We start from the raw sequence: 21,955 nt of genomic DNA, 5'->3' as shown, positions 1-21,955 counted from the left end.
TGAGAACTTTCTATTCACATACTTATGATATCTGATTTTCGGCTTCTAATTTTGCAAACTATATTTCATTTTTTTACTTCCTAGTAAACGTTTCCATGTAACTTGTTTATTTAGTTAATGAAGTGTCCAAAAAATATCTGCAGTTTTTGTTGTTTTTATACCCAGTTCTCTGAGTCAGACTTTTTTACAGGGCACTAATGATGCAAAGAGAGGGGCTGCCAGAAAAGCTTGTTATGTGGAGTACTTTATTTGTTGACCTTGGATTCCTAACTGATGGACGTGTTTGAAATTATGAGCAATGTAGAGAGTAATTTCTATACCAGGGTGATAAGCAGGATATGATATATTGCATGTCGGTGAAATAAGGGGTGTGTGATTTAAGGGACCCTCCGGTTTTGGGACAAAATTCTGTCCTGTGACAATAGAGAAACGAGGACATAGCAGCTGTAGTTGTTCTTCTCTGTTACCCCTCTAATCTGCCAGTTCTGGGTCTTGTTTTCAGATGTCCAAGACTGCCAACACAAACTTTAGACTACCTAATTCCTCACAGTGCATTGGTGGTGTTAAGACTAGCCATGCACTATACCTGCTCTCTGATTGGCTATAGCTGCTCAAGTGATCACTGGCCAATCAGAGAGCAGTGCACATTGTGCGTTAGGTAGTTAGAAAACTGCTGCGGCCATCTTGGATGCCCGAAAGGAGGGCCCAAACCTCGCAGACTGGAGGGACAGCACAAGACAACAACTGCAGGTAATATACCGAAGGGTCCCAAAACCAGAGGGGCGCTTTAAGGAGGGTGCACTTGTTCCGAAGAGCACCAGTGTAACTGCTACTCATTTATGGAAGTTGGGGGATACAGGGGACCCCTGGAGGTGGATCATAGTAGTTTTCCTTTAAGAAATGCAGCGGCCACCATGTTGCTGTATGCGTGTAGTAGACTACTTTCACACACCGCAGAAAAAATCTGCTGTATTTCCGCACCCAAATTGTCATGAAAGTTGCATGATTTTGTTGCAGATTGGTTTATTTATATACTGGCCACATATTCTGCCGCTTTTAACAAATTTGGAAAAACATACAAAAAATAGGTCATAATATCTAGTAATAAGCCAATGCACATCTTGAACAATAAGGGTGAGGGTCCTGCTTGCAAGAGCTTAAAGACTATAAGGAAGTATACACATAGGATAATATATATACATAAAGCTGTGTGAGTGGATAAACGGGTAAGAGGTCCGATGGGGTGTATGAGGGATGCAGTGGTAAGAGGTGGCTCAGGTTTTCAAGGGGGAGTGTAGAGGCAGGGTAGATGGAGAAGAATTTACATTAGGGAATATGATAGGCCTCCCTAAAAAGATTTGTTTTTAGAGCTTGTTTAACCCCTTGAGTGGCAGGTTTCCTACCACCCTGTCGTGCCCACCAGGGCAGGTTTTTTAAAATGGTCTAATCATTGAATTTCAACTAGTTTTGCAGTTGCGTCTCAAGAGCCATAACTTTTTCATTTTTCCATTGACATGGCCATATAAGGGCTTGTTTTTTGCGGGACAAGTTGTGATTTTTTAAACAGGGGGGAGGAAAAAAAGAAATGGGGAAAAAAGAAAAAAGGGGCCATGTCATTAAGGGGTTAAATAATGTATTAACTTTCTTCTCTGGGTCATTACGACGCACATGGATACCACATGTGTGATTGTATTTTTTATTTTTTACAAAGTAAAGGGAGACAAGTGTTTTTTTTATTTTTTTAATAATTTTTTTACTTTTTTTTTTTTTAATTTTTTAAAATTTTTTTATTTTTTTTTGTCCCTTTAGGGGACTTCCACAGGGACCCATCAGGACCCCTGATCACATTCCAGGGGTCCGATGGTGACAGCCCTTTACATGCTGCAGTGACAGCCCTTTACATGCTGCAGTCACATAGACTGCAGCATGTAAAGGGTTAACACAGCAGAGATCGGAGGTTTTCTCTGATCTCTGCTGTAAGAGCAGGTACCTAGCTGTCCTCTGACAGCTAACAACCAGCTCTCCCTGCCACAGAGACCATCTGCATGCTTCTGACAAGCCGATGGTCTCTATGGCAACCTGTAAACAAAGCAGGACATTGCCGACATGTCGGCAATATCTTTTGCTGGTTTTTCAAAGCCCTTGCACTGCTCTGTGTGGGTCTGTGCAGGCAGAGCACACTGTCACAGCTTGTGGCATTGTGCTCTGCAGCTCCCATAGTGATACATAGCCCGGAAATCTTCCGGGCTATGTTGCTATGAGCAGTGGAGCTCGTCACGGAACTTTTCCGGGCGTGCCACTCAAGGGGTTAAAGCTGTGAGTGTTGTGAATTACCTGATTGCCTGGGGTAGCGTGTTCAAGAGAACTGGTGCAGCTCGGGAAAAATTTTGGAGGTGAGAGTCAGAGGTTTTGATTAGACAGGAGTTTAGTATAAGGTCCTCAGCAGAGCAAAGAACATGGGATAGGGCAGTAGACAGAGATGGGGGAGGAGATATAGAGCAGTGCAGCAATGTGGAGGGTTTTATGGATGAGAGTGATGAGTTTAAATTGTATTCCGTATTTGATGGACAACCAGTGCAGAGGCTGCCATAGGGTGGAGTTATCAGTGCAGTGACTGGCACAGGGTGGATCTATGAGTGCCCTGACTGGCACAAGGTGGAGCTATCAGTGCAGTGACTGGCACAGGGTAGAGGCATCAGTGTAGCAACTTGACATTTTCATTCTGCATCCAAATCTGCTTAGACCCTGCAGATTGTGGTGTGGCATTTACTGCGACTAAGGGTGCTTTAACATGTGGCAGAATATTCTGCAACACACAGGGGAATATTCTACTGCGCTGAAAAATGTGCCCCAAATCTGCACGTCTATCATGCTGATCTTGATGTGGATTTGAAAATAGCTAAATTCTGCCACAAATCGGTGGTAAATTCCACATTACACATGCTGATTTTGGTGTGAATGCTAACCACAACTTCACTGCACACTGTTGTTTGTCATACTTCTGAGTATTGGGGGACAATTGCCATGGACTATAGGTAGAAAGTTTAGAGCAATAATGCAAGCAGTCATGATATGGATATGATCTCTAATTCTATTTAAGGGCTTAGTCAGACGGGCGTTTTTTTACCGCGATTTGCGCATGCGCATGCGTCCGGCGATTTTTTAAAACCATTGCTTCGCAATGGTATCGGGCACATGAGCGCTTTTTATGCGCTCGTCCGAAAAATTATAGAACAAAAAATCGCAGATCGCACCTATCTGCGATCTGCGATTCCTGTTCGCTTCTGTATATGCGCTCAATGGGGCCGGCGGCAGCAGCGCCGACCCCATTGAGAACATATAGAAGACAAATCATTCTTCTCTGCCACAGCTGTAACAGCTGTGGCAGAGAAGAACGATGTTTGCCCATTGAATTCAATGGAGCGGCAATACAGCCGCTCCATTGAAAGCAATGGGCTGCCGGCGTGCGCGGGGTTAATTGTCGGGAAGGGGTTAAATATATAAACCCTTCCCTGCAATTCATGCTAAAATGTGTTAAAATAAAAAAAAATTGTATACTCACCTTTCCGCTGCAGCCGGAGTCCAGCCGCGGCCGCTGTCAGTTCTCCTGAACTGCTTCTCGGCACTATTCAGCCGGCGGGGCTTTAAAATCCCCGCCTGCTGAATGATCTGCTCTGATTGGTCACAGCCTGACCAATCAGAGGCCGGTTTCACTCACACACCCATTCATGAATTCATGAATGGGTGAGTGACTGCTGCCTCTTAGCGCTGAGCCAATCAGGGGCAGGTCTGACTCACATCCATTCATGAATTCATGAATGGGTGTGAGTGAGGCATGCCTCTGATTGGCTCAGCGCTGAGCCAATCAGGGGGCAGGTCTGACTCACACCCCCTTCACACCCACTGCAGGACGGCTGCCCGGAGCTGCAGGCAGAAGGTGAGAATGCAATTTTTTTTTATTTTAACACATTTTAGGATGAATTGCAGGGAAGGGCTTATATATTTAAGCCCTTACCGACAATTCATCCCGGGCTCGCCCGCAGCGCATTGCTTTAAATGGAGGCGGCTCTATTGCCGTCTCCATTGAATGCAATGCGCTGGACAGCTCCGGCCCGTTTCTAATGAAACGCGGCTAGGAGCAGATTTTCGGGCGATTTGCGGGCGACTTGCGCGCACCGGTCACGCGATTTGCGGATGCGCATCCGTCATGCGATCCGCAAATCGCGGCAAAAAACGCCCGTCTGACTAAGGCCTAAGGACACTGTTGCAGCCTGTACAAGTCCCTGCATGCTACACCACATGTGCGGATGTTAGTATGTTGGGCTCAAGAGGTGAAGCGTCAATTGGAGTCGAATTGTCTTATAATAACTATAACATGTTTGCTAAATGGAATACCGTGCTGGACCTTCTGCAGATTGCAGTGAGTTAGGGGTTAAATTCTAAGACTTAGCAGGACTCTTTAGTCATTTCTGTTTTTCTTGGACAGATGGGAAAAGACTATCAAGAAGCCGCAGAGCCAATATACAGCTCTCAGAAGTCTAAACATCAAAGGCTTGTGCGTATGCATGCAATTTGCCCTGCTGATGATGGTGACAAGGGGTCCTCATGCAGCATATCTGAGGTTTGCTAAATCATTTTGGAATGTAATGTTTAATTTAACATATATTATCTTTTCTAGAGTGTATCAACAGATTAAAATTTGTTACAGTATGCAATTCATGTCATGAATAACATTTACATTGGAAACACAGAGGAATAAATCCCCTAGTGCATAATCTATACCATACATGTCAAACATAAGGCCAACGGGCTGAATCCGGCCCGCCACTTCATTTAATGTTGGCGGTGCAGCATCCATACAGGCATTCCACTCACTCAGCCTGCAGTTCCAGTCCGGTGCTGTGCCAGTCCCATTGAAAACAATGGGAGAACACTGCGATCTCCTGATCTCCTGCTGCGGCTGTGACAGCTGCGACGGGGGATTCCTTTAGCCTCGCAGTAATGTAAGACTGTTTCCATGTGAAAACGCCTCGCATCCAGGGGTTTTCCGAAGGATTGCGAGGGCAATATCGGACCGTGATTCACAGCCCGATATCACCCTCGCCGCTGTGAAGCAGGCCTCAGTCTTCATTTTCTTAATTTTTTTGCATTTTTGCGCACCAAAGGTCCCCATAGAAGTCAATGGGGGTGCAAAAATGTGCAGAATATGCAAGAAGATGCGTGAAACACTGCCTTATTGCTCTGGAAAAAGAACACTCCTGGAACTAATTAGCCTTATTAGTTGGTGAGTTTGTTTGCCGCACGCAAATTAGCATGCAGTAAAATACACAAATACACAAAAATATTGTACTAAGGAGCGTGCCTTAGGGTGGCTTCACATGGGTGTAAGCATAGTAAGCACATATTTGTACAATGGACGTCATTTTTGCACGTGAGTGTGCATATTTTACTGTATTTTTTTTGCGCACGCATTCCCAGCATATTTGCGTGCACAAAAAAACAAGCGAGCTCCCATTGATTTCAATGGAAATTAAGTTTAAAGGGGTTTTGTCATTAAAAAAAATTCTCTAAACTTACCTATTCCTTCCCTGTCTGTCTCCTTATCACATCTTCTCCTGGCTGAGCTTCTCCAGTGCCCCAGGTCAGCTCACTGCAGGCTGGGCCCAGCTTGTTATGAGGGCTGCTTATCACAAACTCCTTCCGGCTGGGTCAGTGAAGGTCAGGTCCCTGTGCTGTAGCTACACTGCCTAGGAAGGAATTGTAATCTATTTCAGAGACAGCTCGCATTAGCAATCTCTGAAGAAGAAGGGCAGTCCTCCTGCTGGCCTGTGTGCTGTGACATAACGTACTTTGGAAGACTGCCAACCAAATGTAACCTCACAGGAAGGAGCAGAATCAGGCAGCTGGAGGTGAAGTGACCCCCTGGACCGCAGGAGACAGGAGAAGATAGGTGAGGTGAAGATCTGGTAAGTAGACTGATGGGGGAGGAATAGATAAGTATAGCATTTTTCTTTTTTAGTGACAGAACCCCTTTAATATGTGCTATTTTTCATGCGCAATATGCACAAAAATAGAACATGATGTATATGTTTTTGTGCAAATGAAATGTACGCCCAAAATATGCTCATGTGAACGAACCCACTGACACCAATGGGTTCTATTCACGGCACGTTGCGAACGTAAATTTTGCATGCGTGATCCGTAGCGCAAATGCTTTTGTGTGAATAAACGCTTAAGTTAGAAATGGTGCTTAAAAAGGGAGGCAAAGTGGCAATGTCAAAGTGGGAGGACTAAAATGTGGGTTTAAGCTGTGCTTAGGTTGGACAATTTATTGTAGACATTAAAGAATTTCTCAGAATTTCATCCTGTGAGAATATCCATTAATGATAAGATTAATAAACTGATTGCAAACTGAATCGTTGCTGTGTGAAAATGTGTGACTTCTGTGCTTTATAATCATTGGTCAGGTCATTTAAATATGATAAATCTGTTGAAATGCAGTATACGGCTTTCATACACAGTGGAAAAATCTTTATTTCTACACTAAATTCTGCAATGAAACTTGCACATCATTTGGTGTGGATTTAGCCGTGGGATTTCACTCCTTCCATTGAAATAAATGACGTTTGCAGTGAATTTCCCACAACACATACAGAATACTACGGATTCGGAAATCCTCAAAATGAGTGGAATCCGCAGCAGAATGATGCCAGTGTTAGTGAATGGGGTTTCTTAAGCCGTTTAGGACCAGCCACCGTAAATTTACGGCGGCTGGTCCTGGGCTTAGAGCACCGCCGATAGTAAAATTACGGCGGTGCTTTAAGTCTCCTGCTTTGCAATCAGTCAGAGGCAAAAACGGGTTATCAGCTGTTAGTGACAGCTGATAACCCGGAGCAGAAGGCAGGTAACAGGTACTTTCACTATGGGAGCCTCGGGGGGTCATGTGACCTCCCGGGATTCCCTGCTACTGCAGAGCTGGAGGGTCAGACTAGACACTGGCAGCTCTGCAGGTGACTAATGTCACCACAGGGGTTGCTTTCCCCTGTAACTAGGGCTCCTATGGACGCCCTAGCTACAGTGGGAAAGTGTCAAATAAAGGAAAAAAAAATGTGAATGTCCCCCAGAGGTCTTATATGACGTCATGGGGGACACAGATAGTAAAAAACATTATTACCTACATAAGTAAAACAAAACAACAGAATAAAACAACAATACATGCAAAAGAAAGAGAATAACACAAAGCAGACGCCAGCAAAAACCATCGCCGTATGTGCCCTGTAAACCAAAACCGTACATACTATATATCAAAACGTCCAAAACAAATAGAGGAACCCATTCCCATACTTTATTTTAGTGTTAATATAAAAATAATTTTTAAAAAAATTATAAATGTTAAAAAACGATTTTTTTTTTAGCTTTTTACCCCCAATAAAACTAAAAGACGGGAAAAAAGTCAGTAAAAAAGATATAAAAAATAGTCCTATATGTCACAGGAAAAAAAACACAGCAAAAATAATTTTGGTAGCTAAAGGAAAAAAATAGAGCAGTAAAATCGCCACATGGGTAAAATCCCTAAAAAGTGTCTGGTCCTTAAGGTACAAAACAGTTTGGTCCTTAAGGGGTTAAAGTTCCATTCATTAGCAATGTATTGTCATTTGTTGTGGAATTCAGGTGTAGAGAAATTCCACCACTAGTATGTAATGTGTGAATCCGGCCTAATGCTTGCTGTAGCTAATGAGTTGCGACTTGCTGTTGGTCATAACATCTCAGCAACTTTCTATCACTCTGTTTTAGTCTTGGCAGGACCTAAGTTGTCAGACAAACAGTGACCTTGGTGGACCTATTTCTTGTAGTACCCTTCAAGATGATTATCTCGCTGGTCTTTCTAAAAGGTAAGGGGCTCAGACACACATAAAAACTGGTTTTACTAAGCATCTCTTCATACTCATGATTTCACACTAAAATTAAGTACTGTGGCAGTTCTGGCATGCAGCGGCTCGAGGAAACAGTTGATTGGCAGGAGTGATGTGGTCAGTCCCCTGCAGATCTTCTATTGATGACCTATCTTGAGGATGGAAGTCTTCAAACAGAGGCTGGACAGACATCTGTCTGGGATGATTTAGTAAATCCTGCGCTGAGCAGGGGGTTGGACCAGATGACCCTGGAGGTCCCTTCCAACTCTACCATTCTTCGATAAGTCATCAAGAAAAAAAGCTGGAAAACACCTTTAACTTCCATTAGGAGTAACAAATGTCTTACTGATCTGTCGCCAGTTTCTTAAAAGTGGAAGAAGTTTTTGATATGTGGCAGAATTATAAAACCCTGGATAGGTGGATGATTTAGAAACAGAGTAACATGCATTTGTCTGCATTGGCATAATTTATACTGTCAATATTATCATTGTTAAAGACTAGAAACAAACTGTGTAGTCTGACCATGTACGTATTACCTGACATTTAGTAGGTAAACAAGAATCATTGGGCACATAGATGGCAATAAAACTGAAGGAGTTGCTTCATAACCAAAAATGTGGTTCCGAATGAAGTGCTGTGAGAATTCCGTATACAAACAGACAAAGTCTTGGCCTATAACACGCCCAATTTCACCATCATCGAAAAGAAAAGGATGTGGCTCATCAACTTTGCTATACCCTGTGATGCCAGGGTTGAGGACAAACAACAAAAAAATCACTAAATATGAAAATTTGAAGGTCAAAATACAGCATCTCTGGCACAAGCCAACAGTGGTGGTCCCAGTGGTAATTGGCACACTGTGTACCATGCCTAAAGACCTTTACTGGCACTTGAAGCAACTCAATATCAACCAAAATAACATCTGCTGGGCTCTGCACACATTTTTCGCCAATACATAACATCATCCTAGGTTCCTGCGTGATTCCTGATGTCATCCTAGGTTCCTGGGTCATTCCTGATGTCATCCTAGGTTCCTGGGTAATTCCTGATGTCATCCTAGGTTCCTGGGTGATTCCTGATGTCATCCTAGGTTCCTGGGTGATTCCCGACATCATTCCTGATGCATTATTAAGATGAACTACCAAGCTATGATTACGTATTTGTGTGGTACTATTTTTTGTGTATTATAATGATACTAATGATTGGTTGTAGAGGCTGACTTTCCCTATAATTCCACTTCTGGTTTTCGGTATATGTAAGTAAGTTTTATTAAGTGCAAACATCAAAACCAAACTCGTATAGACAATTAGAATTGCAAAAGAATATTAAATGAGAGGTGTTGCTGAATTATTCCTTTTACTCATAACAGTTGCTCCAATGAACTTCCTGATCTTCTTGAGACAGAAAGAACAGAGGCAGACTTTGAATATGACACAGAGTACAAAAAAGGTAAACTGATTGGATTGAAAAGCTTAGGGTGGTTTCACATCTGCGCTCGGTGGTTCCATTTTCCTGCTCTGTTCGGTGAGCAGGATAGGGGAATAGCCTAGCCAAATGAATCCATCTTATGACAGAACCGAACAGCACCGAACAGACCCCATTAACTATAATGGGGTCCGTTCACTTTCCGCTCAGCTGTCCGGCTTTAAGCCGGAAGAAAAACTGCCACATGCAGTTCTTTTTCCTCCACTATTTTGTGTCGGATGTGTGATGGAACTTCCTACCGGATGTTCCAACGCAGAAGGGAAACCACCCTTACAGGGTTTTGTTAACTGTATTGTTAGGTTGTGCTTCTGTGACCTGTAGTACTATGGGTTTCCAGGAGCACATTTCCACAGATGTGGCATGATTGAGCTGGCTGGGTGTGGTGTTCTTCAGCCAGCCAATCATCACCGGTCTGTTGCATATAAATATTAGCCCTCTGGATGGAGGAAGCTGGTGTTCCTCATTTTCCCTTGTGTTTGGATTCATGCTTGTTGCTCTGTGGGTGTGAGATGTGATGTGTTCTGTGTATCTGAGCTGGTTGCCAGACATGTAGTGTGAACAGTCCTGTTCAGTTGTGTATGCATTCCATGCTGTGTTGGTGTGAACTATGTCCTGTGCTGCTTGGATTGTTTACCATGTCTTGGCAAGTTAGGTCCATAGGTTCGAGTGCAGGGACATCCCTATGTCTCGTTAGAGTAGGGACCCGCAAGACAAGGACCCGTGAAGTGGGCTCGCGGGCTTAAGTGACTTGGCCAATCCAAGAACCAATACCTTGTACCTAATCTATTCCATCTGTTTACACATGTGGGTATGCTTGGTGAGTGTTTTGGGCAGTTGTCAGTCATGGTTTATGTCTGTATTCCGACCTGTGCCTGATCCACCCGTCCGTTAGGTTGTTGGATGCCCTGTTCTTGATTATTTGTCCTACCCATCTGTTGGTGGGCAGACACCCCAGACTTATCGCGTCCCCTTCGTCCGTTGGTAGACAGACGCTATGGCCTTTTTTTTCTGTCTGCTCCTGCATCTAGACACATCTGTGATCCCAAAGTCCCGTTGGCAGGCCAGGATGGATGTAACATGTATGAGCGAATCGCAAATATAGCCCCTGTCAAAATTATGATTTTGCTACCTGTATTCAAATGTGGATTTCTTTTTTTGAAAAAGTAAGAGAAATTTACTAAACAAATGAACTAAAATTATATTGCGAATTGCAACAAAAAGTGAACTAAATTCGATATATAATATTGGTATGAATAATACAGTATAAAAAAGAAAAGAGAAAAAGGAAAAACAAGAATAGCAGATCATCCAGACACATGAGGTACATATGGAAACGTAACACTGACTATACATTAAGAGGTAGATACACTATAGATACAGTGTGAATTCACCTGCTCTCATTGGAAATTGCTGAAGTGAACGTATAGAAAAGAAAATATAAGAAAAGGAGTCGCGGCTAATTCACAGCAGGTAAATGTTGGATTCCTCATTGAAGCAAGAAATTTAGGTCACAATCCAAGTAGTTAAAGAGGACAGACACAATAAGCCAATGGACATGAATAAATATTGGGCAATGGGCAAAATCTGCTTGCAGAACTTTGACACCTTTTTTTTCGGCTGTGAATTCTGCCGCGCCAATTTACCCTAAAACTAAAAATCTATCCGATACGGCATTAGGGTTAAATATGGCGTTACCTGATTCAGAAATAGTAAAATAACTATTTTCTTCTGTTTTAGGTCTGGAACTACTTTCACACATGGATATAAGTGAGAGAAGTTTTGATCTTGGCTATATTGAAAGGTTAGTAGACCACTGACATTGTTTTATTGACCTGTGAGAGGACATATGACTGGTTTGCACAAAATAACCAAAACTTGAAAGCAGAGCCCTTTATAGAGGAATTATCTAATGCAGGGACATCCAAAAAGTGTCTCCCATACACATTATTAATATAAACTAATTTTATGGAATTTACTTAGAGTGCTTTCACACTTGCACTGAGGATTCCGCTTTCCTGCTCTGTTTTGGAAGTAAGAAAGGGGAATCCATGAAGCCGAATGGTTCCGCCCAGCTACCCGGTTTTGGGTAGGAAGAAAAAGCGCTGCATACAGCAATTTTTCTTCCAGGAATTTTCAGCCAATCTGCAACAGAACTTCCGGCCAGAGGTTCCAACGCAGATGTGAAACCACCCTTAGAGGGGTTGTCTGGGACTTTTTAGATTTTTTTTTCTATTGATGATCAGCAGGCGTCCAATGTTTGGATCCCTGCCTATCAGCTGATTACCAATGCCACTGTCACTATGTAAGGCGCAGGAAGAACATCACACTGACCATAGTGCAGTGGCCCAGGCTGGTATTGGAGGCACTGTGCTCCCTGCACTTTCCATATTGACAGCGGTGCTGGTAATCAGCTGATCGGCAGGGATAAGAGTGGCAGATCACCTCCGATCATTTATTGATAACCTATCCAGAGGGCAGTTCATTAATAGAAAAAATCAAAAAAGTCCCAAACAACCCCTTTAATTGACCAAAGAGTACCATGAGTAAAACTCATGCAAGGCTGGTTACACACTGTGAAGGAACAGAGCCCAGGACGAAGGATAAAAGGAAAGGATTTCCTAAGAAAATGTTAAGGAATGATTCTGTTCTTCTTTGTGCAGATATTTAGTGCTACTTTTCTTTTAAAAAGGTTTAGCGGAGAGCTGATTTCCTAAATGTGATGGCCTAATAGCACCATACGGGGGAGAACAACTCTGGTAGTTTAGGGTAATGGAGAGTTTAAAGGGTATTTCCATCTCAGGCATTTGTGGCATATCCCCAGGTTATGGAAATAGTGTAGGATAGGGTGCTTGGTTGTTTTCCTAAAACCTGGCCACCTTTTAGAGTCTGGATGTCGCACCCAGCAAAAAAGTGTGGTAGAAGAAGGTCATGGGCTCAGGTGAAAATACCACTTTACTGCCTGCTTCCTTATAGTCTAGGGTATTGAAAAAGTGAAAAGATGCTTCTAGAATGGTTTAGGGATTTGGAGGTGTTAATGGCTGCTCCTCTCATGTTTTAGGGCATTGGAGAGGTTAGTTCTTTCTTTTGGGTCTAGGATGGTGACAAGGTTATTGCCTGTTTCTTGGTGGTCTAGGCTAATGATGTGATTTATGACCATTTTCCCTGTGGTGCAGATCAGTGGAAGAGTCAATGGGTACTTCCCTCATGTTTAAGGTAGTGGAGGAGTTAAAGGGGTTGTGCCAAGTTATAACGTTATTCCTTATGCACAGGACAGGGAATAGCTTTATGATTGATGGGGGTCTAACTGCTGGGACCCCCATCAATCCTGAGGATAAGTGTCCTGAAAGTCCTTGCAGGAATGAAGTGGTCGCACATGCACATGGCCACTCTATTTTAATGGGCGCGCTGGCAATTGCCGAGTACAAGCACTCAACAATTTCTGGAACTCCTATTGACAAGCATGTGCGATAACCACTTTGATCATGAGGACACCCATTTTCAAGATTGGTGGGGGTCCCAGTAGTTGAACCCCCTCAATAATACAGATATCCCCTATTCATAGAACAGGAGATAACTTGGCACAACCCCTTAAAGGGCTGCTTCCCTGTTGGTGTAAGCTAGTAAAGGGGTTAATGCTCCTTTCCCTAGTAGTCTAGGGTAGTGCAGAGGTTATTTTCTGTATCCCAAATGGTCTTGAGCAGTTGAGCGGTTATTGGCACCCTCTCACAAACATTACTGCTATTTACAGCTGCCTGCCATGCCCTTGTATTACTGTGATTACTCCCTGTCTTCAAGGACAACACAAGGCTCTGCTAGTAAACCAAGATCAGATATACAGAACCATAAGTGCAACTGTACATATGGTTGCATTTGTTGGAAAGAATCGGGCACAGGACATAGAGATCGAGCAGTTGGATGTAAACTGCCCATACCATGCACGCACGCCCAATCCAAGTTTGCCTGTGTATGGGTGGCTGGAAGTGATAGCTGTTGACAGCAGACAGATATCTAATATGTATGGGTAGCCTATAAGTCTTGAATTTACATTTGCGGTTCATTATTGTACAGTTTTACATTTACAATGATCCCATATAGTCATGGTACAAGTAGTAGATGAATAAGTAGTTGTGGTAGACTCTAATATTCTAGTTGTAACAGGTATTTCTCCATTTGTTACATATCTATATTGCATGGCCTAATGACAGCACTATTTTGTTTTTCCAATCTAAGTGGTTACAAAGTTGTGCGCTGATTAATTTCTTAATATATTTTTATAACGTTCGTAGATCAGGCTTTTTTTTAACGAAAAACTCCAAATTCCATGTAAAGACAATTAGTTCCATTCCTTCTGCCGTCGGCCAGTAATAGGGGCTTATTGCATTCAGGTTATGCATTGTAATCAATAATAAAACAGTCTGCGGTATTAGTATGCTACTCAGCTCCTTCTTAGGGGGGGAGGGGGGCTCGGACCGTTATTATTCTATAACATCACAAATTAATCAGTACAGAAGGTTTGACCTTAAAAATCACGAGGTGGTGATTCTCCTAACTCCATCGAATTAAGGTCGTGTCCCTTGACTGCCGGCATGATTCATGAGAAGTGTTTTCAACATTGGTTCCTAGGCCAATTACCCCTAAGTCAAATAAATTACATTAAAGTACCCCTGAGGCTATTAAAGGCAGAGCATTAGAGCGCAAGCACTCTCTATAAATATAGCATTTAACCCCTTAAATACATGCAGAAGACGTTGAGAACGGAGAATCTCAAACCTTTAAAGAAAAAGGAGGGATTTTAACACTATAATTTCCAACTTCCATGTAGCACAGTTTTTTTTATCACTGGTTATTTGAAGGGTTTCCCAGTGAAATACTATTGATGGCCTATCACCAGGACAGGTCAGCAATAGTTGATCGGCTGGGGTCCGTAGCTGAGGATCCCGACTGATCAGCTGTACGGGCGCAAATACACAGAAGTCAGAGCGGAACAGTGGAAGTCTCCACGCCGACCTCCGTGTAGTGGCCGGCGCTTGTGACTGCGGTTATGGTTCTCATTGAAATCAATAGAAACCGTGCATGCATTTACAAGCACCGGCCACTATACAGAGGTCGGCGCAGAGGCTTCCGCTCCAACCTCTGTGTATTTGGAGCAGAAGTCTCCGCACTGACCTCCCATGTAGTGGGCGGCGCTTGTATCTGCATGCACGGCTCTCATTGAAATCAATGGGAGCCATGCCTGCAGTTACAAGCGCCGGCCACCACACAGAGGTTGGCCCAGAGGCTTCTGCTCTGACCTCTGTGTATTTGCGGTGCACCCGCTCAGCTGATCAGTTGGGGTTTCAGGCGCTGGACCCTGGCCGATCAACTATTGATGACCTATCCTGATGATCGGTCATCAATAGTATTTAACTGAAAAACCCCTTTAATATCTTTAAGGGGTATATCTGGGTTTAAGTAATTGATGGCGTATTCTAGGGACAGGCCATCAATATCTGATCAGTGGGTGTTTGCTGCACATAACTCCTGCCAATTAGATGATTGAAGAGGCCATGGATCTCCTCCAAGTTCGGTCCTGTTAATACGCAGAATGCAGTACTTTTCATGGCAGCTGTTTTGAGTACTGCACACTTTTCCCATGAAGGTTTGCAGCACTCAGCCAATACGAAAAATACAGCATTCTGTAAATATTGAAGCAGTCCCTTCAATCAGCTGATCGTCAGAGACCCCGGGTGGCAGACCTCCACCGATCAGCTATTGATGTCCTATCCTGAAGATAGGCCATCATTTTCTAAATCTCAGATAACCCCTTTCATGCCAATGTTGACACCAAATTGAATTGAACATTCCTTAGAACAGAACACGTCTGTGTTATATCTCTTAAATCACATGGAGAGATGAGCAAATCTAAACAATTTAACTGGGTTTGGGAACCATGACGAAAACTGCATATTCACAGCATAGGGGAAATTTGTAACAAACTACTACAATTTGGATCTTTACCATTTCAAGCAGGAGGGATTTTTGTATTGTCATAGGGGGAAAGGCCAGGCAAACGAGCACCAATCTCAATGATTGACGCTCATCAGATGTCTACTCTATATCGGCCCGTGTACAAGGCAGGGTCTAATAAGACTGCTAGTTAATCAATTAGTTTTCACTTAGCTTTTTTATGTATTCATAGTAAGAATATTGTATACTATGGATAGAATTATATATTATACCGGAAATAGTTCAATCAATATATTTTGTTCTATTGCAGCCCTGTGCGGAGGCGGTACGCTCAGAGAATACCCAGTCGAGTGACAACAATTGCTTTTCAGGGAGATGATCTGCTAAAACAAATAAGTATAATTGGAGGAAACAGAACGGGAATCTTTATCCATCAAGTTATCCAGAAGTCAGCTGCTGATGAAATGTCACTAACGCCAGGATACCAGATCATGGCAGTACGTTATTTTCTTTACCGTTAAGCAAAATATATGATTTTTGGGAAACAAAATCTGTAACTATGACATATAATTGTCGTCATGCAGATGTAGTTTAACCCCCCCTAACAGGCACCTTAAAATCGGCAAAACCCTCCCAAAAATTTCACTTTGTTTTATTGCAATTTTTGAATTTATATCTCATGTAAATATATTTGACACAAAACTCAGTTGCCTTAAGTGCATTTTTAACCCCTTAGTGACAAAACTAATTCTAGCCTTAAATCGTTTCTACTTCTGTTTTCCAGCAGTCATAACTATTATAATTTTTTGGCAATGTTGCCGTATGACACCTGGTATTTTGTGAGACGAGTTCTAGTTTTTATACAAACCAATTTTGGGTAAATATAATGTATTGAATAACTTTTATTAATTTTTTTTTTCACTTGGGGCAATAAAAAACAGCAATTTCACCATTAGTTTTTTTTTTGCAATTTACTTTTATGGTGTTCACAGTGTGGTTGGCATAAATATTAGGTTACCTTTATTCTACAGCCCACTACAATTACAACAGTACCAAATGTATAGAGGCTTAATCATATTTTACCACTTCTGCACAGTATAAACCCTTTTTTGTTTTTATTCAAATATTTTTTATGTGGCAGCACATCTCTGGACCCGATAATTTTTACTTCTCAGATAACAGAGCTGTACCAGGCCTGTGTTTTGTGGGACAACTTGTAGTTTTTATAGTTGTCATTTTGAGTTCTACACGGTTTTTAAATTATTTTTAATTTCTAGTTAAACTTAGCAAAATGATCAGAAAATGGCTATTTTGGATTTTTTTTCTGTGCTTCACAAATAATATAACATTTTAAAGTATGGGTTGTTATAGATGTGCGTGTGATATGGAGGTGTTATGGATACCCATTATGTGTACGCTGTTTTTCAATATTTACAGTCTTGTGTAAGGGGAAAAAAATTACTTTTTTTTTTTCTGTAAAGCGAGAGAAGAAAAAAAAAGCTTGGCAACCGGCGGGTCCCATACAAAAATGCTTGAGTCTCCCGTTGAAATCAATGGGGTTCGTTACTTGAATAGAGCTCTCGAATTTTACGAAAAGCTTGACTCGAATAACGAGGACCCGAGCATAAAGACGTTTTGATGCCACGGTCAGCAATGGCTGCAGTAATTGCAGAGTTAAATTTTTGTAGAGGAGTAATTAGATGAGCAAGTTCTCATCATTTTACTCCTTTTCTGGGAAAAAACCCATATGCGACAATCAGAAAGCAAAGGTGTTCTCAAACTTAATATCACTCCCCCCCCTGTGACAGAAAGATATACTCTGCACACTGAGTAAATCTGACAGCTGTAAATTCAGTATTCCTGACTCTATTTCAGAATCTTAGCTTTAAAATGATACCAAAAGTATGTTGGTAGCCCATGTTGGTAGACCCGGAGCTACAGCCAAAATCAGCATATACTCACTTCTCCCTGCTCCCACTGGTGCTCGCTCCCCTGCTCCTGTCTTTGTTCATACCTGCTTTACGGGATGACACAACAGCTACAGCCAATAACAGAGCTCAGTGTTAATTCAATTCTGGTGAATTTTCTGCTCAGTGAGGGGGAACTGGCCAGCAGATACTCAGAGAAAGAATGACATACATAGAGAGATAGCTGTGAAGCATTGAGTGAGCATGATTATGCTACAAACATTCTGAAAGAGGAGAAGAGCACATCTTCCATGAGAGAGACCAGCTGATCAAGTCAGAAATTGATTGTAGGAGAGCCTGCAAACCAGGTATGATGTTTTATAAATGCATGAGAAGGAAAACTCATACAAAAAAATAGATAAGTGCATATTTATTTTTCTGCAGGGACTTAGTAAGCTATGTGTGTATTGATTTTTCATGCATAAAGGTTTCAATATCTTTTAAATAAGGACGACCTATGATAATGCCTAATAAGATATACAGTAACATTTTATATGATCAGGCAGTAATGCATTGTGATGTACATATACTTAAATATATTACAAAAAAAGTCATGATCAAAGTCCTCTGGTTGTATCATTTCAATTCAAATGTTACTTGCTATCATTTAATCTGTATTCTTTCAAAATGCAGGTAGACTTTGATGTTATGAATCCTGCTTATAAAGTAGATCTAGAAGGAATGACTTTTGAGGATGCCCACTGCACCCTCAATAGGGTGAGTGGTTTCTGCTGCCTTTCTGTCCGATGCAAAATGGATGGTAAGAAAATGTTCGTTATTGTGTATTATCTATAAACAATGCAAATACCCTTTTAATTATGACATTTAATGTCACATAATTGCTGGGCCAGCGTCAGCACCCAGCAAACCCAAAAGCCAGGTCCCTCTGAGTCTGAGGGGGTCCACTCAAAAGAGGGATCGATCTGTTCTTTACCCCCTTCCCTCCATATGACGTAAGGGTACGCCATGCGAGCAGGGTACTTCCCGCAAAATGACGTACCTTTATGTCATAGGGATAGCGCGAGATCATGAAAGATCTCGCGCTATTCGGCAGTGGGAGCCAGCTGTCACCGATAGCCGGCCTCCCGCTGCAACAGCGGCGGTGCATCGGAGATATGCCCCCCGCTGTTAACCCCTTCCCTGCCGCGATATAAGTAAATCGCAGCATGGGAAGGGTTCACAGAGGGAGTGCGCTCCCTCTCTGACTTCAGCCGGCTCTCACGATATAATCGCAGAGAGCCTGGCTGGTTGCCATGGCAACAGGACACTAGACACCGGCGTCCTATATTGCCAGAGCCTGTGATCGCTGTAATAAGCGATAAGGCATTGCAGGAGAGAAGTCCTGCAATGCCTTATTGTAGCGAGCATTAGTGCTTTGCTGTAAGTCCCCCAGAGGGACACAAATAGTGTAAAAAAAAGACAATAAAAATGCAAAAAAAATGTTACGAAAACCCTTTTTAGGTGCTTTTTTTCATATTAGCATATAAAAAGGGGGACAAAATTAAAATCCCACATATTTGATGACTACAATAAGTTGAACATGCTTTTTATTCTGCAAAAAGCGTAAAAAAGAACGCTAAAAAACTGAGGCAAAATGCTAATTTTTAGCATTTTGCCTCCCAAACAAAACGCAATAAAAGTGATCAAAAAAGCCGTATGTACCCCATAATGGTACCAATAAAAACTACAGCTCGTCTTGCAAAAAATAAGACCTCACAAAGCTCCGTCCATGGAAAAATAAAAAAGTTACAGGACTTTGAATGCAGCGATTTAGAAAAAAAAATTGCAAAAAAAGGGTTTTTATTGCAGAAAAGTGGAAAAGCCTTAAAAAAAATATAAGAATTTTGGTGTCGTTGTAATCGTACCAGCCCACAGAAAAAAATGGTTTGTGTCATTTAGGGCTCAGTCACATGGGCGCCGCGTTCCTGCACGATAAGACGGCCACACTTCAATGGAGCTGGTCATGCAGAGAGTCGTCCACACGCGGTGCAGCCGTCTCATCGTGCAGGAACACGGGTGGATCGGCGCCCATGTGACAGAGCCCTAATGCTGCATGATTAATGCTGTAAAAAAAAATCTATGGCAGAATTGATGCGTTTTCTCTCCCTGCGATCATAAAAAAATAATAAAAGTTTTACAATATAGTCTATATACCCAAAAATGGCACCAATAAAAACTACAGTTCACCACACAAAAAATAACCCCTTATACGGCCGCGTCGACAGAAAAATAAAAAAGTTATGGCTTTTGAAAAATGGAGATGAAAATCTACCAAAAATCGTTTGGTCCTCAAGGCCAAAATAGGCCATGTCCTTAAGGGGTTAAAATTAACTGTATCTGTGCCTTTACCTGAGTGCTTGTTGTTTCACTACTTGGCACCTTCACTGTAATTCAGGCAGCGTGATGACATTATCACACCACCTGCTTTGTTCCGTGTGATTCTTGCCACTTGAGACTAAGGCAGAGGATGGAGGATGCCATGGGAGGGTGATGGAGGTGAGCGAGATTATTATTTTATTGCCGGGGCATGATGGGCCCTAAGTAATGACTCAGAGGGCACAGCAGGACCTTTAAATTACTCAGCTCATGGGATACAGCAGAGGCTTAATAATTACTTAGAGGGCACAGTGGGGCCTATAAATGACTGAGGGGCACAGTGGGGCCTTATTAAGGACTCAGGAGGCACAGTGAAGCTCATAACTGATTTAACAGGCATAGTATAAATTACGAAGGTGGCCCTCTGTGATTTACTTGCCGAAAAGCTCATATAATCTGGAGCTGGCCCTGCATAATGTTCTGATCTTATAATATAGTTTGCACTGCCGTTGTACTGTATATGACATTAGACTCCTGATTGGAACATGCATTTACTGTATATACTGGAGTATAAGCCGAGTTTTTCAGCACATTTTTTGGGCTGAAAAAACCCCTCAGCTTATACTCGGGTTAGGGAAGGGTTAAAACAAAAACCTCCATACTCACCTCCCAGCAGTGGTGCGGCAAGCTACTAGAATCCTCCCTGCTGTCCTCTCTGTCATTCCCGCCGTCAACGCTGTGATTGGCTGTGAATGATCGAGTGCCGGCTGTGATTGGCCAGTGCTCAATCCAATCACAGCGCTTCCTTCCACAACACTGACGGCGGGGGATTTTAAAGCTGAGCAGGGAGATGACAGCGGGGAGAAGTCTAAAGCAGCAGCCAGCTGTCTAATGGAAAAAAGACAATTGTAATAGGAAAACAAACATGAGAGACCATCTGGCCCCAGTTACCATGACAATCCATTAGTACCCCATGATCGTGCGTTGGAGGAGGAAATGGGTGACAGAGTGAGTCCCCTCCCTCCACTTAGCCACTTAAATTGTGTTACTGGCTGTTGCATCTAAGAAATTAAATAGCCAGGATTAGAGTTATATTGTATGTTACAGCTGACACCCTCTGCTGATGACATGGGCGTAGCTCCTCAGTCCGCACCATCAACGTGCCATACCTGAATGTCTGGTTGTGGGAAGCACTCGATGGCAGTGCAAATCACTTGCTGTATTACAAAACTGTTCTCCTCTAGAGGAACAAGCAACTGCAGAGTGCCAACCACTCAATAATGTGTGTGCTACGTTAAGGCTTTGTAGAAGTCTAGGAATTGCATTGCTGCTGTGAGAACATACCATTTTGTACTGAGGCACAGTAATACAGTAATATATACTGGACAATCGCTACATTAGGAACACCTACTCAATAACGGGTTGGTCAACCATTTTGGGTGATTCTTTCAGACATTGGGGAACAGATTCCACAAGGTGGCCAACATATTCCATACTCAACTTGACCCATGCCCGCAGCAGCAACTCCGTCAGTTGGCGCACATTTTGCGAATTTTGGGAACAGATCTCACAGCGCTATCCAGCATATTCCAAACATGTTCAATGGGGTTAAAGTCCGGTGAATTTCCGGCCAAGACAGTGAAGAAAATACATTGTTGTGTTCCTCCAACCACTCCCTAGTGATCCAAGCTCAATGACATAAAGCATTGTGATGTTGAAAGATGGCACTGTAGTCTGGGAAGACTCCCTAAAGATATGAGTGCAGATGGTCAGCTAACAAGTCCCTGCAGCATTCATTATTCAAAGATTGTGGTATGATGACCAACAGTCCTAGGCCATGCCAGGAAAATGCTCCCCAGACCATGACACTGCCACCAACAGCCTGTTGAACTTAAACAGTTTACCTGTGAAATACGGCTTCATGCTGTTTACTCCAGATGCAAACCTGGCCATCCATATGGTTCAGCAGGAAACGGGGCTTGTTCCTCAAGGTGACCTTCTGCTGTGTGCCCAAGGTTCATTGATAGGTATCCTGGGTCCATGCCATGTGTTGATGGTGATGACGCAGGTTTATGAGGAGCATTCTAGGAGGTATTCGGCTATTGAACCCTAGTTGACACAAGGTACATCTCATGGTCACTGTAGAAATTTGTCTAACTTCTCTGCTGTTGTACTTCTGGGTCAGTTGGCCCACTGTGGCACTTCATTGCTGAGATACCAGATGTGCCACCCGACCCTCGCCTCTAGGACCAACCACACGTGGAGTGGCGCTGCATGTTCTTGTGTCAAATGTGTGTACATGGTTCAACCAGTCTTGGTACACTCTTG

The 21,955-nt window shown here is 42.6% G+C and overlaps 1 protein-coding gene across 3 annotated transcripts in view; it reads left to right on the top strand.

The window, feature by feature from the left end:
• CARD14 (caspase recruitment domain family member 14) overlaps window positions 1-21,955 on the top strand; it is a 91,923-nt gene that overhangs the window by 44,476 nt on the left and 25,492 nt on the right. For all 3 annotated transcript variants that reach the window (XM_066586777.1, XM_066586776.1, XM_066586775.1), the window contains exons 9-14: window positions 4,487-4,621; window positions 7,795-7,892; window positions 9,283-9,362; window positions 11,136-11,199; window positions 15,655-15,841; window positions 17,945-18,071. In XM_066586777.1, the coding sequence (XP_066442874.1) occupies window positions 4,487-4,621; window positions 7,795-7,892; window positions 9,283-9,362; window positions 11,136-11,199; window positions 15,655-15,841; window positions 17,945-18,071 (691 nt within the window). The remainder of the gene's footprint in view (window positions 1-4,486; window positions 4,622-7,794; window positions 7,893-9,282; window positions 9,363-11,135; window positions 11,200-15,654; window positions 15,842-17,944; window positions 18,072-21,955) is intronic.

This window comes from Eleutherodactylus coqui, chromosome 13, assembly GCF_035609145.1.
Source record: "Eleutherodactylus coqui strain aEleCoq1 chromosome 13, aEleCoq1.hap1, whole genome shotgun sequence".
Classification (NCBI taxonomy): Eukaryota; Metazoa; Chordata; class Amphibia; order Anura; family Eleutherodactylidae; genus Eleutherodactylus; species Eleutherodactylus coqui.
This window is presented reverse-complemented; position numbering and strand designations above follow the sequence as displayed.